We start from the raw sequence: 17,512 nt of genomic DNA on the forward strand, positions 1-17,512 counted from the left end.
AAGTCAGAAGTTTACATACACTTAGGTTGGAGTCATTAAAACTCGTTTTCAACCACTCCACAAATTTCTTGTTAACAAACTATAGTTTTGGCAAGTCGGTTAGGACATCTACTTTGTGCATGACACAAGTCATTTTTTCCAACAATTGTTTACAGACAGATTATTTAACTTATAATTCACTGTATCACAATTCCAGTGGGTCAGAAGTTTACATACACTAAGTTGACTGTGCCTTTAAACAGCTTGGGAAAATCCAGAAAATGATGTCAGCGAGGGTGCCCAGTCCGGGGCCCGCAACGAGGGAGCCCAGTCCGGGGCCAGCTACGAGGGTCCCCGCACCAGAGGTGCCACCAAAGTGGGGTGGGCCAGAGGTGGAGCGGGGTCTGCGTCCCGCACCTGAGCCGCCACCGCGGATAGATGCCCACCCAGACCCTCCCCTATAGGTTCAGGTTTTGCGGCCGGAGTCCGCACCTTTGGGGAGAGAGCCTTTTTATGTCTCTATTTGGTTTGGTCAGGGTGTGATTTGAGGTGGGCATTCTATGTTTAGTTTTCTAAGATTTTGTGGTTCTATGTTTTGGCCGGGTATGGTTCTCAATCAGGGACAGCTGTCTATCGTTGTCTCTGATTGGGAACCATACTTAGGTAGCCCTTTTTCCCTCCTTTAGGTGTGGGTAGTTGACTTTTGTTAGTGGCACTTGGCCCTGTAAGCTTCACGGTTGTTTTCATCGTTTGTTGTTTTTGTTGGCGTCATTTAAAAAAAGGAAAATGTACGCTCACCAAGCTGCACTTTGGTCTTCTTCCAGCATCGGCCATGACAGACCCACTGGGAATGTGATGAAAGAAATAAAAGCTGAAATAAATCATTCTTTCTGACATTTCACATTCTTAAAATAAACTGGTGATCCTAACTGACCTAAGACAGGGAATTTTTACTGGGATTAAACTGAGTATAAATGTATTTGGCTAAGATGTATGGAAACTTCCGACTTCAACTGTACGTATCAGTCTGGTTCATCTCAGTTCATCATTCCCTGTTCTGTTCATCCATTCTATTTCCATCTGGTTAATCAATGAACACTTTTAATTACAACCTCAGTGAGGGCCAGGACTGCTGTTCATTAGTGCTCTGCTTCAGATAAAGATTCATCACTGTCAAACCTCTGGTGAATCACAGATAACCAGAGTGATGGGCTTCCTGTCTGTACAACAGACCAGGCTACTGTTCCAAAACTAGAGCAAACCATCATTCCGTCCTTCTGATCCTCTGTAGCCCAGTTGGTAAAGCATGGTGCTTGCAATGCCAAGACAGTGGGTTTAATTCCTGGGACCACCTATAATGTAAGTTGATTTGGATAAACGTGTCTGCTAAATGGCATACAGTGGTTTTTCCACATTTTGTTATGTTATAGCCTTATTCTAAAATGTATTGATAAAAAAAACTCATCAATCCACACACAATACCCCATATAAACAAAGGGAAAACAGGTTTTTAGAACATTTTCCAAATGTATAAAAAAAAAAAAACAGAAATACCTTATTCACGTAAGTATTCAGAACCTTTCCCATAATACTTGTTTCTATTGATCATCCTTGAGATGTTTCTACAACTTGATTGGAGTCCACCGGTGTTAAATTAAATTGTTTGGACATGATTTGGAAAGGCACACACCTGTCTATATAAGGTCCCACAGTTGACATTGCATGTCAGAGTAAAAACCAAGCCACGAGGTCGAAGTATTTGTCCGTAGAGCTCCGAGACAGGAGAGTGTCGAGGCACCGATTTGAGGAAGGGTATAAAAAAATGTGTGCAGCATTGAAGGTCCCCAAGAACACAGTGGCCTCCATCATTCTTAAATGGAAGAAGTTTGGAACCAACAAGATTCTTCCTAGAGCTGGACGCAGAAGGACAACCATCTCTGCAGCACTCCACCAATCAGGCCTTTATGGTAGAGTGGACAGACGGAAGCCACTCCTCAGTAAAAGGCACACGACAGCCTGCTTGGAGTTTTCCGATAGAAACCTAAAGGTGAGAAACACGATTCTCTGGTCTGATGAAACTGAGATTGAACTCTTTGGCCTGAATGCCAAGCTTCACATCTGGAGGAAACCTGGCACCATCCTTACAGTGAGGCATGGTGGTGGCAGCATCATACTGTGGGGATGTTTTTTAGCGGCAGGGACTGGTCGACTAGTCAGGATCGAGGGAAAGATGAACGGAGCAAAGTACAGAGAGATCCTTGATGGAAACCTGCTCCAGAGCGCTCAGGACCTCAGACTGGGGCAAAGGTTCACCTTCCAACAGGACAACAACCCGAATCACACAGCCAAGACAATGGAGGAGTGGCTTCGGGACAAGTCTCTGAATGTCCTTGAGTGGCCCAGCAAGAGCCCAGACTTGAACCGGATTGAACATCTCTGGAGAGACCTGAAAATAGCTGTGCAGCGATGCTCCCCATCTAACCAGACAGAGCTTGAGAGAAACTCCCCAAATACAGGTGTGCCATGCTTGTAGCGTCATACCCAAGAAGAATACTGAATACTTATGTAAATGTGAAATTTCAGTTATTTAAAAAAAAATGTTTACCTGTTTTTGCTTTGTCATTATGGGGTATTGTGTGTAGATTGATGAGGGGAAAAAAACAATTTATTTCATTTTAGAATATGGCTGTAACGTAACAAAATCTGGAAAAAGTAAAGGGGTCTGAATACTTTTTCCGAATGCACTGTACATTATTAATCATTGAGTTATTTAGTCATGAACAAAAGTTTTGTGATACATCAGTGAAGGGGGGGAAGGATGCATTTTGAAAATATCGCCAGATCTAATCATCTGTAGAGACCTGCGCCAAATGTGTATCTGGAACGCTATTGTCTCAAAGGACAGGCCTGCTGGTTCTACAGTCTTGAGCACACAACACACTACTAAACCAGAGTGGTTACATGAATAAGCATCTATGTAAATAGCCTGCACAAATAACACTCACTTTACTCAAGTAGCGTTTTCTCGACAAAATCTTTGGGATAATGGTGATGATGAAAGACCATGAAGACAGGGAGAGGGCTTTGCCTCTTTCTGTGTTGGCTCTTAATGGTAAATAAACATAGCTATTGTTTGACCATGAGAAATCATCTTGCAATTGAAGGACCGTCCTCAACCACTTAGTGGAATCACATTACCGGGGAATATGATATAGGGAATTTGTTGCTTTATTATGAATGAGCATAAAGTGTTTTGGCTTGTAAGTAGCTCTCTCTCTCTCTCTTACGCACACACACAAGCAATGCTGGGAAATGAAGCATCTATCAGTTTAATGTGTCAGTAAAGCTGCTCTACTTCCTACTAGATTTTATTTTGTTGCTAAGGCTTTGGTAAAGGAGTAGGCTTTGTGGTGGCAGTATCTGTTGGTTATGGTTTCCTGCCTTCACTCAGATGATAGTCCCTCTGGTGAGAAATGCTGTGGTCTGTGCCAACTCTATACTGTCAGTCCGGTCTTTCAATTACCTCTTTTTTATATATATATGCATATACTGCATGGTTGTTGAAGTGAAGTTTTATGAATAATTTATGACTGCATATTTATACTTACTGTAAACCATAGAAATGGCATTTCTCTTGCCAATGACGTTTATTCCTCTATATTTCTAAGAATCATAAACGTTCATGTCATTGTCTCACAGAGGCCATTTTGTTTTGTGTGTGACTGACTGGCAAGGTCCAAGCAGTTGTGTTGTCTAAACCCCAACTAAACCAAGTTCCTGTTAATCTTGTCTTGTTCTGTTTTCCTTCATCTGTAAACACATAGGCAATGTCTTCAAGCTTTGTGAATTCTACAAAACATACAGAAATTAAACATGGAAAATATACTGTATGGTCACACAGTAAAAAAATTGCCCATCATCACAGATTAAGACATACAGTTGAAGTCGGAAGTTTACGTACACTTAGGTAGTAGTCATTAAAACTCGTTTTTCAACCACTCCACAAAATGTCTTGTTAACAAACTATAGTTTTGGCAAGTCGGTTAGGACATCTACTTTGTGCATGACACAAGTCATTTTTCCAACAATTGTTTACAGTCAGATTATTTCACTTATAATCCACTGTATCACAATTCCAGTGGGTCAGAAGTTTACATGCACTAAATTGACTGTGCCTTTAAACCAATCAATCAATTTTATTTTATATAGCCCTTCGTACATCAGCTAATATCTCGAAGTGCTGTACAGACACCCAGCCTAAAACCCCAAACAGCTAGTAATGCAGGTGTAGAAGCACGGTGGCTAGGAAAAACTCCCTAGAAAGGCCAAAACCTAGGAAGAAACCTAGAGAGGAACCAGGGCTATGAGGGGTGGCCAGTCCTCTTCTGGCTGTGCCGGGTGGAGATTATAACAGAACTATGCCAAGATGTTCAAAAATGTTCATAAGTGACAGCATGGTCAAATAATAATCATGAATAATTTCAGTTGGCTTTTCATAGCCGATCATCAAGAGTTGAAAAACAACAGGTCTGGGACAGGTAGCGGTTCCATAACCGCAGGCAGAACAGCTGAAACTGGAATAGCAGCAAGGCCAGGCGGACTGGGGACAGCAAGAGTCACCACGGGCGGCAGTCCCGACGCATGGTCCTAGGGCCCAGGTCCTCGAGAGAAAGAAAGAGAGAAGGAAAATTAGAGAGAGCCAAGATTTTCAAAATTTCCATAAATGACAAGCATGGTCAAATAATAATCAGAATAAATCTCAGTTGGCTTTTCATAGCCGATCATTAAGAGTTGAAAACAGCAGGTCTGGGACAGGTAGGGGTTCCATAAACCGCAGGCAGAACATGTTGAAACTGGAATAGCAGCAAGGCCAGGCGGACTGGGGACAGCAAGGAGTCACCACGGCCGGTAGTCCCGACGTATGGTCCTAGGGCTCAGGTCCTCCGAGAGAAAGAAAAAGAGAGAAGGAGAAAATTAGAGAGAGCCAAGATTTTCAAAATGTTCATAAATGACAAGCATGGTCAATAATAATCAGGAATAAATCTCAGTTGGCTTTTCATAGCCGATCATTAAGAGTTGAAAACAGCAGGTCTGGGACAGGTAGGGGTTCCGTAACCACAGGCAGAACAGTTGAAACTGGAATAGCAGCAAGGCCAGGCGGACTGGGGACAGCAAGGTTTCATCATGCCCGGTAGTCCTGACGTATGGTCCTAGGGCTCAGGTTCTCAGAGAGAAAGAGAACGAGAGAATTAGAGAGAGCATACTTAAAATTCACACAGGAACTGGATAAGACAGGAGAAGTACTCCAGGTAACCAACTGACCCTAGCCCCCCGACACAAACTACTGCAGCATAAATACTGGAGGCTGAGACAGGAGCGGTCAGGAGAACACCGTGGCCCCATCCGAAAAAACCCCCGGACAGGGCCAAATAGGAAGGATATAACCCCACCCACTTTGCCAAAGCACAGCCCCCGCACCACTAGAGGGTAATCCTCAACCACCAACTTACAATCCTGAGACAAGGCCGAGTATAGCCCACAAAGGTCTCCACCACAGCACAAACCAAGGGGGGGCGCCAACCCAGACAGGAAGATCACGTCAGTAACTCAACCCACTCAAGTGACGCACCCCTCCTAGGGACGGCATGAAAGAGCACCAGCAAGGCAGTGACTCAGCCCCTGTTACAGGGTTAGAGGCAAGAATCCCAGTGGAGAGAGGGGAACCGCCTGGCAGAGACAGCAAGGGCGGTTCGTTGCTCCAGAGCCTTTCCGTTCACCTTCACACTCCTGGGCCAGGCTACACTCAATCATATGACCTACTGAAGAGATAAGTCTTCAGTAAAGACTTAAAGGTTGAGACCGAGTCTGCGTCTCTCACATGGGTAGGCAGACTGTTCCATAAAAATGGAGATCTATAGGAGAAAGCCCTGCCTCCCGCTGTTTGCTTAGAAATTCTAGGGACAATTTGGAGGCCTGCGTCTTGTGACCGTAGCGTACGTATTGGTATGTACGGCAGGACCAACTCGGAAAGATAGGTAGGAGCAAGCCCATGTAACGCTTTATAGGTTAACAGTAAAACCTTGAAATCAGCCCTTGCCTTAACAGGAAGCCAGTGTAGGGAAGCTAGCACTGGAGTAATATGATCAAATTTCTTGGTTCTAGTCAGGATTCTAGCAGCCGTATTTAGCACTAACTGAAGTTTATTTAGTGCTTTATCCGGGTAGCCGCGAAAGTAGAGCATTGCAGTAGTCTAACCTAGAAGTAACAAATGCATGGATTAATTTTTCTGCATCATTTTTTGACAGAAAATTTCTGATTTTAGCAATGTTACGTAGATGGAAAAAAGCTGTCCTTGAAACAGTCTTGATATGTTCGTCAAAAGAGAGATCAGGGTCAAGAGTAACGCCGAGGTCCTTCACAGTTTTATTTGAGACGACTTTACAACCATCAAGATGAATTGTCAGATTTAACAGAGAATCTCTTTGTTTCTTGGGACCTAGAACAAGCATCTCTGTTTTGTCCGAGTTTAAAAGTAGAAAGTTTTTCAGCCATCCACTTCCTTATGTCTGAAACACAGGCTTCTAGGAGGGCAATTTTGGGGCTTCACCATGTTTCATTGAAATGTACAGCTGTGTGTCATCCGCATAGCAGTGAAAGTTAACTTATGTTTTCGAATAACATCCCCAAGAGGTAAAATATATAGTGAAAACAATAGTGGTCCTAAAACGGAACCTTGAGAACACCGAAATGTACAGTTGATTTGTCAGAGACAGACCATTCACAGAGACAAACTGATATCTTTCCGACAGGTAAGATCTAAACCAGGCCAGAACTTGTCCGTGTAGACCAATTTGGGTTTCCAGTCTCTCCAAAAGAATGTGGTGATCGATGGTGTCAAAGGCAGCACTAAGGTCTAGTAGCACGAGGACAGATGCAGAGCCTCGGTCTGACGCCATTAAAAGGTCATTTACCACCTTCACAAGTGCAGTCTCAGTGCTATGATGGGGTCTAAAACCAGACTGAAGCATTTCGTATACATTATTTGTCTTCAGAAAGGCAGTGAGTTGCTGCGCAACAGCTTTTTCTAAAATCTTTGAGAGGAATGGAAGATTCGAGGCAGAGAATCAGCTTGGACAATCCCAGAAAATGGTGTCATGGCTTTAGAACTTCTGATAGGCAAATTACATAATTTGTGTCAATTGGAGGTGTACCTGTGGATGTATTTCAAGGCCTACCTTCAAACTCAGTGCCTCTTCGCTTGACATCATGGGAAAATCTAAAGAAATCAGCCAGGACCTCAGAATAAAAATTATAGACCTCTAGTTCATCCTTGGGAGCAATTTCCAAATGCCTGAAGATACCACGTTCATCTGTACAAACAATAGTACCCACGTATAAACACCATGGGACCACGCAGCCATCATACCGCTCAGGAAGGAAACGCTTTCTGTCTCCTAGAGATGAATGTACTTTGGTGCGAAAAAGTGCAAATCAATCCCAGAACAACAGCAAAGGACCTTGTGAAGATGCTAGAGGAAACAGGTACAAAAGTATCTATATCCACAGTAAAACGAGTCCTATATCGACATAACCTGAAAGGCTGCTCTGCAAGGAAGAAGCTGATGCTCCAAAACCACCATAACAAAGCCATACTATGGTTTGCAACTGCACATGGGGACAAAGATCAGACTTTTTGGAGAAATATCCTCTGGTCTGATGAAACAAAAATATAACTGTTTGGCCAGAATGACCATTGTTATGTTTGGAGGAAAAAGGGGATGCTTGCAAGCTGAAGAACACCATCCCAACCGTGAAGCACAGGGGTGGCAGCATCATGTTGTGGGGGTGCTTTGCTGCAGGAGGGACTGGTGCACTTCACAAAATAGATGGCTTCATGAGGGAGGAAAATTATGTGGATATATTGAAGCAACATCTCAAGACATCAGTCAGGAAGTTAAAGCTTGGTTGCAAATGGGTCTTCCAAATGGACAATGACCCCAAGCATACTTCCAAAGTTGTGGCAAAATGGCATAAGGACAACAAAGTGAAAGTATTTGAGTGGCCATCACAAAGCCCTGACCTCAATCCTATAGAAAATGTGTGGGCAGAACTGAAAAAGCGTGTGCGAGCAAGGAGGCCTACCAACCTGACTCAGTTACACCAGCTCTGCCAGGAGGAATGGGCCAAAATTCACCCAACTTATTGTGGGAAGCTTGTGGAAGGCTACCCGAAACATTTGACCCAAGTTAAACAATTTATAGGCAATGCTACCAAATACTAATTGAGTGTATGTAAACTTCTGACCCACTGGGAATGTGATGAAAGAAATAAGCTGAAATAAATCATTCTCTATAATATTATTCTGACATTTCACATTCATAAAATAAAGTGGTGATCCTAACTGACCTAAAACGGGGAATTTTTACTTGGATTAAATGTCAGAAATTATGAAAAACTGAGTTTAAATGTATTTGGCTAAGGTGTATGTAAACGTCTGACTTCAACTGTACATGTGGAAAGGTACTCACACCATATACTTTCAATCTTTATTTGGCATTTGAATATTTTTTATATAGGAACATGTACCGCAACCTATACATAACACGTCTGTAACATGTATTCACTTAAACATTTGTTACAATTGATCCCAATACTGATACCGTATATTCTCAAGTGCAAGAAACCACACTGGAACACACGCTGGGCAGATCACATCATAGCTCCGGAAACAAAACCACCACAACACAACACACTCACGTACACAAGCACGACACCACACAACATCCATACAACACAACTGAGAGAACACATAGAAACGTACACAAAAAAAGCACTTAAACACCAGCAAACATAAACTTAGCACTCTTCACGCAATCACTATCAGAATCTGAGTTTACACAGGCAGCCCAATTCTGGTCTTTTTTATTTATTAATCAGATTAGCTCTGAAAAGAATCTGATGTGGAAATAACAGATTTGAGCTGCCTGTGTAACCACAGCCATAGTGACGGAAGAGAAAGAGGACCAAAAAAAAGCAACAACTTCAAACGTCGTTTTGTGCGCTTTTTCAACGACAGAACTACCGACACAGCAGAGCTTCTAAAGACTACATTCAAACAACTCATACGGATGTAGGGTCTTAATTCGATCACTGCACAGCATTAAATGCAGATGAGCTTTGTGATTTGCAGAAATTCACTGAAAACCCCACACTGACACACAGTTATATTAACAGCATTGCACTTTTCATGTAGCCTACTTTTGACCAGCTAATAGCCTAACCAGCGATCAAGCAACATTCTGGACTAAACGTTCAAATCCTGTTGCTGCAGGATTATTTTTGCTGTGACAATATAGGTCAAATGAATTCGCTTGATAAGAAAGAGAGGTACCATCTTGCGTGAGTGCACTAAGGAATGTTCATACAATATATTGTACGACAGAATAGCTCCATAGACACAGGTCTTTCTCAATGAGCCCATAATACACCCTTGCTTTGATGACCTACAACAGCGTATTGACGACTGAAGTGTTGGATGCCAAGGCCTGGAAACTGAGGCATGGATTTAAGACATGTCACGTGCACATGCGTAGGATCCATGATCCAATTCAGCCTTAAAGAAGATAAAGAGATTGGCCTTCATTAAAACTTGACCATAGATCCAGGGGACATGCATACAGAAGAGGCCATCATGCTGTATGAATGTGACCTGCCGTGACCTCGTCCGTGACCTCTGCAGGCCTACATTCTGTTTCCGCTACACGGCTCACTGCAGCGAAACAGGGCGTAAGCTGCATCCCACACTTCAATGATGTGACAGATCAGACCGCCATTTTAAGAGCTAAGAGTTAAGAGGGCAAAGAGGCTGTCAATAAAACACAGCATAACAAATCACATCTTACTCATTCCTGTATGTTGATTTACTACACTGTTGTTAATGTCATTTGAAGTTAATGGCCTGATTGCCTCGGGCATACGCAAGGGCATATTGTCTGTTTTCGATGTATCGTGTTGTACATTTACAAGATGTGAAATAATTCAGAGAGGAAATGAAGTGAGGAAATCTAAATTCCATAAGGTAGTAATAGTGGACATGACCATACCATCTTTGGTAAGCTAACGGAATGATTAGTAGATCTTTTAACAGGGACATTCTCGCCCAGTTTGGAAATGGTGTCCAGTGATACCTGGACAGAAGACCTAGTGCAATTTTTCCCCCGTGTTTCACACCGGGTGGTTATATACATCGCCTTCAGAAACTATTCACACCCCTTGACTTTTTCCACATTTTGTTGTGTTTCAGCCTGAATTCAAAATGGATGATGATTTTTGAAAACTTTACAAATGAAAAGCTGAAATGTCTTGAGTCAATAAGTATTCAAACGCTTTGTTATATGGCAAGCCTAAATAAGTTTGGGAGTAAAAATGTGCTCAACAAGTCACATAATAAGTTGCATGGACTCACTCTGTGTGCAATAATAGTGTTTAACATGATTTTTACCCCACACATACAATTATCTGTAAGGTCCCTTAGTCGAGCAGTGAATTTCAAACACAGATTCAACCACAAAGACAAGGGTTTTCCCAATGCCTCACAAAGAAGGGCACCTATTGGTAGATGGGTAAAACAAAAGCAGACATTAAATATCCCTTTGAGCATGGTGAAATTATTAATTACACTTCGGATGGTGTATCAATACACCCAGTCACTACAAAGATACAGGCGTCCTTCCTAACTCAGTTGACGGAGAGGAAGGAAACCGCTCAGGGATTTAACCATGAGGCTAATGCTGACTTTAAAACAGTTACAGAGTTTAATGGCTGTGATAGGAGAAAACTGAGGATGGATCAACAACATTGTAGTTACTCCACAATACTAACCTTAAAGACAGAGTGAAAAGAAGGAAGCCTGTACAGAATAAAAATATTCCAAAACATGCATCCTGTTAGCAATAAGGAACTAAAGTAAAACTGCAAAAAATATGGCAAAGAAATTAACTTTGTGTCCTGAATACAATGTTATGTAATATGTTTGGGGCAAATTCAACACAACACATCACAACACATCACTGAGTACCACTCTTCATATTTTCAAGCATAGTTGTAGTCACATCATGTTATGGGTATGCTTGTCACTGGCAAGGACTAGGGAGTTTTTAGGATAGAAATAAATGGAATAGAGCTAAGCACAGGCAAAATCCTAGAGGAAAACCTGGTTCAGTCTGCTTTCCAACAGCCACTGGGAGACAAAATCACCTTTCTGCAGGACAATAACCTAAATCACAAGGACAAATGTACACTGGAGTAGCTTACCAAGATGACATTGAATGTTCCCGAATGGCCTAGTTACAGTTGACTTAAAATCGTCTTGAAAATATATGGCAAGACTTGAAAATGGCTGTCGAGCTATGATCAACAACCAACTTGACAGAGTTTGAATAATTTTCTTAATAATAATGTGCAAGCTCTTAGAGATTTACCCAGAAGAACTGACAGCTGTAATCACTGCCAAAGGTGATTCTAACATGTGTTGACTCAGGGTTGTGAATACGTATGTAAATGTAATATTTCTGTATTTAATTTCAAAAATGTGCAAACATTTCTAAAAACATGTTTTCACTTTGTCATTATGGGGCATTGTGGGTAGATGGGTGAGAATAAAGATCGATTTAACACGTATTTCATTCAGGCTGTAACACAAAATGTGGAATAAGTCAAGTGGGTATGAATACTTTCTGAAGGCACTGTATGTACTGTACGTTGACAGAGAGCTCATTGACCTGACCTTTGCCCTTCCAGGGCTGGTTGTCCATATTAAATCCCTCTTAGTGGTCCTCTCCTGCATACATTCAGTACCGAACAGGAGTTTCTGTCCATTTCAGTTGCTTTGAGTTAAGTTTTCAGTGAGTTTAAAGGCACAACCAATCACTTTATCCATGTTTGCACATTTTCCACTCCTTTGCAGTCTTTTTATACGGCACGGCCATGTATGAAATATGTAGCTCATGCATCAGTATACGCATATGTATTCTAGTTAACAGCGGATAAGGCACCTGTAAGAACTGGTGGTCAGCAAAGTGAACACTCCAAATCCTCTATCCAGAACCCCTTCCCCCATTGTCTGCTCTCCCACATACATACATCCATAACTCTCATCCTCTTTCCTGCCCCGGGTCCCACCCCTCACATCAGAGGGGCCGGCTGGAGTATAGCTTGGGCTGCAGGGAGACGGAGGGCGAGGGCTTGGGAGACTCCCTGTGGTCGTCAGGGGGTAAGGAGACGGTGCAGTGGGCCGTGTTCTTCACCGCTCCCCCCGTGAAGCGGCAGCGCAGCAGCAGGCGGAGGTGGCGGAACACGGACTTGCGGAAGATGATGAACACCCAGGGGTCAACGATGGGGTTGAGGGCCTGGAAACGGAATGCCAGCAGGTTCTCCTGGTCGTCACCCACCGGCTCGATGGCATTGGCGAAACCGGCAATCTGAGGAGAGTTAAATACGAAAGAGTTCAGTTTATTAGGATCCCCAGTAGTTACTCTTATTGGTCATCATAAAATGTTAAATACATTTTATGTGTAGGGAGAGATACAGAAAAATAGAGTGCTGGGGGTCGGGGAGAGAGTAATAAGGGGGAGGAAACAAGAGCGAGGGAGGAGTAGGGACAAGACCCTGTATAAAAAGGCCAGTGTATATGCCAGTATATACGACACGACGGAATGAGCCAGACAGACAGACATACAGAGAGACAGACAGAGAGAGAGAGAGACAGACAGAGAGAGAGATCCTGCCCACAGAGAGCAGCTGGCTAAAAAGCATCTCAGCCGCCCCATTCCAATCCCGTTATTTCCTCTGATATATTCAACAAACAGTCTCATAATTGATTACGTGGCCTGGTGGAGTGTTATTGTGTCACAGTGTCAAATGTTTCCCTGTTGCTAAGGCCTGGGAGTGAAAAGTAATAACCCAAGACGGAATGGGAGCAACCCAGGGACCATTACAGGCCTGAGCTGTGCCAAATCCTCATCCAGGAGGGAGCAGGAACAGCACGACGCTCTCTCCTCCCCACCACGAGCTAACTAGCCAAAACAGACACGATGTCCTGTAATGCACTAACAGACATTGGAGATGATCAAAAGGCAGAGAACATTGTGCAGACACTGTATTTGCATTGCCACAACTACAGACACAATACAAAATGAACTGATGTTTCTGTAGAAATGTAGTAATGCCTTTTGGAGGGAAGTGAATCCCCAAATTGCACAAAATGATGTTAGCGAAAGAGTCACTCGTCACACACACGTTATGTTTTTCTATCCTTGTGGGTACCAAAAATGTATTTCCATTCAAAATCCTATTTTCCCTAACCCTTAGTCCTAAACCTAACACTAACCCATACCCTAAACCTAACACTAACCCATACCCTAAGCTTAAAATAGTCTTTGTCTTTTGCTATCCTTGTGGGGACCATTGGGGATTTTAGGTCCCAACAAGGATAGAAGAACCAACACACGCGCACGCTTACACACACAGAGAGACGGAGACAGAGAGAGAGAGACACAGAGAGACACAGAGAGAGAGAGAGAGAGAGAGAGAGAGAGAGAGAGAGAGAGACAGAGAGAGAGAGAGAGAGCGAGAGAGAGAGAGAGAGAGAATAGCCTGTCTTCCCTCTCACGAGGACCCTTATTTCCTCTTCAAAGCTGACAAATCTCACTGTGCAGGAAAGCTTCCTGATTTAAGGACTAACGATGGCTCCATGGGACCACAGCTAGTGTAATTCATTACATTCATGGGGGTGGAGGATCAATTATAAATGCAGCATGTTTTCCCTGATTTAACTGTTGGTCCCACGGCTTGGTGCTGGGCTGCACTGTCATTTATTCATTCACAGTGAAAGGGTCTCCTACTGTAGGGGTGGAAATATGTGTCATCCAATGGAGCACGCTGAGGGATAGTGAAGTAAATCTACCATTACTGCCATTACTGTAGCCCCAGGCTGAGTTAGAGGAGGTATATGTTATATGGGCTGTTCGCTGAGTCTGAACAGCGGCAGTAAGGTTAAAGGTCTGACACACAGCTCCCGAGACAGTAGAGGAGTTAAGAGGCCCTATACTATACAGGCTGATAATTGTGGTCCTCTGTAGCTCAGTTGGTAGAGCATGGCACGGTGCTAGGCCAGGATAGTAGGTTTGATTCCCGGGACCACCCATATGTAAAAAAATATATATCTGCACGCAGGACTGTAAGTCACTTAGGGTAAAAGTGTCTGCTAAATGTCATATATTATTACCCGGGCAGACGCACGACCCTGGTGACTTCGAGAGCTGGTGACAGCCAGACTAATATATTACAGCCTGTCGGAAATGTGATTTGGATGTGTACTGTGAAAAAAAGCTTAATATGATGTTTGTTGTTACGCGTTGCCAAAGTATCTCACAAACAACACTGCTCCAGTTACCACCTTCTCCTTGCCACCCTGCCACATATGGCTCTCTGGGCAGACCTGGTATCCTTTAAAAGAGACACAAATCACGGGCGCTGCCATGGAGTGCGGGTTTAGAACGCAGGATAGATGAGAGGCATCAGCCGCTGGTTAAACATGCTCCGTACTGATGAATGTGTGTGGTTTATAAGGCTCTGTGACAGGCTGCAGCAGCAGGGCAGTCTGGGGGGGACGATCCATCAGTAGGAAAAGGCATATACAAGAATAATAAAACACACACACACACACACACACACACACACACACACCTAAGGGTGTATCTACCTGGGTACAGTCTGTCTGTGTGGGGGCGGATCAGGGAGGCATGGATACATTATAGGCCATTTGGTGCTGGTGATGGCCTTTGCTATAAGGAAATAGGCCCCATAATGGACGTCCATAGCGGCCTATTAGTCTCCATCTTGGCTCCTGAAGGACTGTTACTCCCCTTCCCCTCAGATCCTGTTTCAATGGGAGGATAAAGTTCTGCATCTGCACACCTCGGAGACAGCAAAGCAGGGGATCCCAGAGAGAGAGGAGAGCGCGAGAGAGAGACCGCATCATTCTTATTTTTTGTATGACATGCAAACTCTACGTGAAAACAACCACTTAGAGTACCACTTCCTGTTTTCATACATCTTTCTGTGAACAGTCTTGAGGATACGGTGTTAGTTCGCAGTCCAATAATGACTTCAGTTGTTCCTGAGAATGAGCACACAAAGCAACACTCCTGTGTTTTGTAGGAGAGGTTATAGACCAAGACATGGCACTAGGGCATCACTGTCAATAGCTCAGTGGGCGAACGCAGCACTAACACAACCAGAAAACCAGGTTCAATACCCATCTTTCCTCACTCGTTACACCCATCAGTCACCACATTGTCTTTGTGACTCTCTCACTTTCCTCCTCCTTCCCTCAGCCTGTTATTACAGTCCACCCTCTGAACACAGTCTGAATTCTATTTATTTAACCTTTATTTAACTAAGCAAGTCGGTTAAGAACAAATTCTCATTCAAAATGACGGCCTAGGAACAGTGGGTTAACTGCCTTGTTCAGGGGCAGAACGACAGATTTTTACCTTGTCAGCTCGGGGATTCGATCTAGCAACCTTTCGGTTACTGGCCCAACGCTCTAACCACTAGGCTTCCTGCCGCCCCTAAATATACTACAGTCAATACCACAGTAAAGTCAGCAAAACCACTACAGTGAATACGATAGTATTTATACCATGGTATAACTATAGTATTTTTTTCGTGCTGGCCCAACACTCTAACCACTAGGCTACCTGCCACCATGAAAGGTCACAAACAAGGGCTAACTTTTGCATCAATGCAGGCGCCCCACCCCCCCCCCACCAAGCCCGGAGACTTGGACTCTTCCAGGGGAGACATTCCTATACAATGAGCGTTCATCTATGTTGGTCCATGGAGGTCTTTCTATACTCTACTCTAGGAAGATTGCCTGAGAGTTTTTTCATCTACTTAGTACTGAGAAAACGGTGTGTGTGTGTGTGTGTGTGTGTAGCTGGACTTTGTATGATCAACACCCTTTTTAACCCTATTCCCCACAGCCAAGCCATTATGGAGAAGAAACGTCTAGATGTCCAGCTCTCAGACAACGTGCGTGTGCCGTCTGCGTGCGCGTGGGAATTCTATCTGTGGAATCACTCGGTCTGTCAATATCTTCCGTCTGTCCACCAAAATTAGAACCAGTCTACACAATCCTTTAGTCATCTGTCTGGGGAATCATTGTGTGTGTGTGTGTGTGTGTGTGTGTGTGTGTGTGTGTGTGTGTGTGCATTAAGAAAGACCAAAAAGGCTAGAGAGAGACTTCAATGCAGCCATTAAGACTGTACACGTGCTCAGCAGGCTTCTGTGTATTGACTGGTAACAATAGGAGAGTTATTTACCCGGAAGGCTCAATCCCCAGGCGGGGTCTGGACCTGCTGTGTATGCACCGGCAAGGAAACAAAGCTTTTATCGAAGTATCCAACTACACGATACATAGGTGACCTGTTCAAGCGGTTGTATAAAGCCTCTAATGTACCCTTACTGGAAAGAGTATTATGCTCTGAGGAGGGGGCATCAGTTCTAGATGCAAGCACAATGTTGACCAGGCAGGCGCCAGTAGACACAGCCCATCAGGGCCTGTGGTCTGTTCATAACTCATACCGAGCCTGGCAACGATAAGAGATACTGGGCATCGCAGACCAGAGCTAACACGAGGTCGATATCTCCTCTGCCAGAGGGCAACTCAGAAAGAGAGAGAGAGAGCGAGAGAGAGTGAGAGAGAGCGAGAGAGAGCGAGAGAGAGCGAGAGAGCGCGAGAGAGCGAGAGAGAGAGACAGAGGGAGAGCGTTCTCCTTCAGCTCATCCTCAAATGATGATGACTCACCCCAGCAATCGAGCTCCAATGTCATCCTGTGCTTTTCTTGGCAACTATCTGCATATTGTTGATAATTATCTGATAATTATCCTTGTATGTTAATCATTGTTACCCAGTCTTTCTAACAGATGCCTACTGAAGTAACAAAGAACAGATGTTTGCCAGGAAATATTACACTTTCACTGACTTTATACACACCCATGTTTTGTCCCACCACAATGTTTTTGAAAACATCTACTTAAGTCTTGTTTTTCTAGCCCTGAGAACATGTTTGCACGCATCCGCACTCACACTCACACTTACACACGCACACGCACAGCCGCACAGAGACGTGACATCACACTCAGTGAGTTAGGAGTGGTGTGGCAGCTTGGCTTTGACATCTTTCCACCCACTCAGACTAACCCCTCAAATTGTGGTCCTCTTCTTTCAGCTCCCCCTCTCTTTCTTCTCCCCTAATCCCCCTCTCTCACTCTGTTTCATTCCCCATCTCTCCCCTCCTTACAAGTCTCTCCATCCTCTCTTATCATCTCCTGTTTTTTCATTGTTGCCATTATCTTGATCTCCCCTCACAAGCTCAAACCTCTTCTCCTCTCCTTCCACTCCCACTTTCTCCCACTCGCACCTCGGTCTGCTTGCACTCTCCCTTCAGAAAGCTCCTGTTCCGGTTCC

The 17,512-nt window shown here is 43.8% G+C and overlaps 1 protein-coding gene across 1 annotated transcript in view; it reads right to left on the reverse strand.

The window, feature by feature from the left end:
* Positions 1–8,511: 8,511 nt before the first annotated feature.
* Positions 8,512–17,512, reverse strand: part of LOC111960603 (prostacyclin receptor) — a 48,583-nt gene continuing 39,582 nt past the window's right edge. The window contains exon 2 of the mRNA XM_023982673.2: positions 8,512–12,458. Within this exon, the coding sequence (XP_023838441.1) occupies positions 12,168–12,458 (291 nt within the window). The 3' untranslated portion in view covers positions 8,512–12,167. The remainder of the gene's footprint in view (positions 12,459–17,512) is intronic.

Source organism: Salvelinus sp. IW2-2015, linkage group LG4p, assembly GCF_002910315.2.
Source record: "Salvelinus sp. IW2-2015 linkage group LG4p, ASM291031v2, whole genome shotgun sequence".
NCBI classification, from domain to species: domain Eukaryota; kingdom Metazoa; phylum Chordata; class Actinopteri; order Salmoniformes; family Salmonidae; genus Salvelinus; species Salvelinus sp. IW2-2015.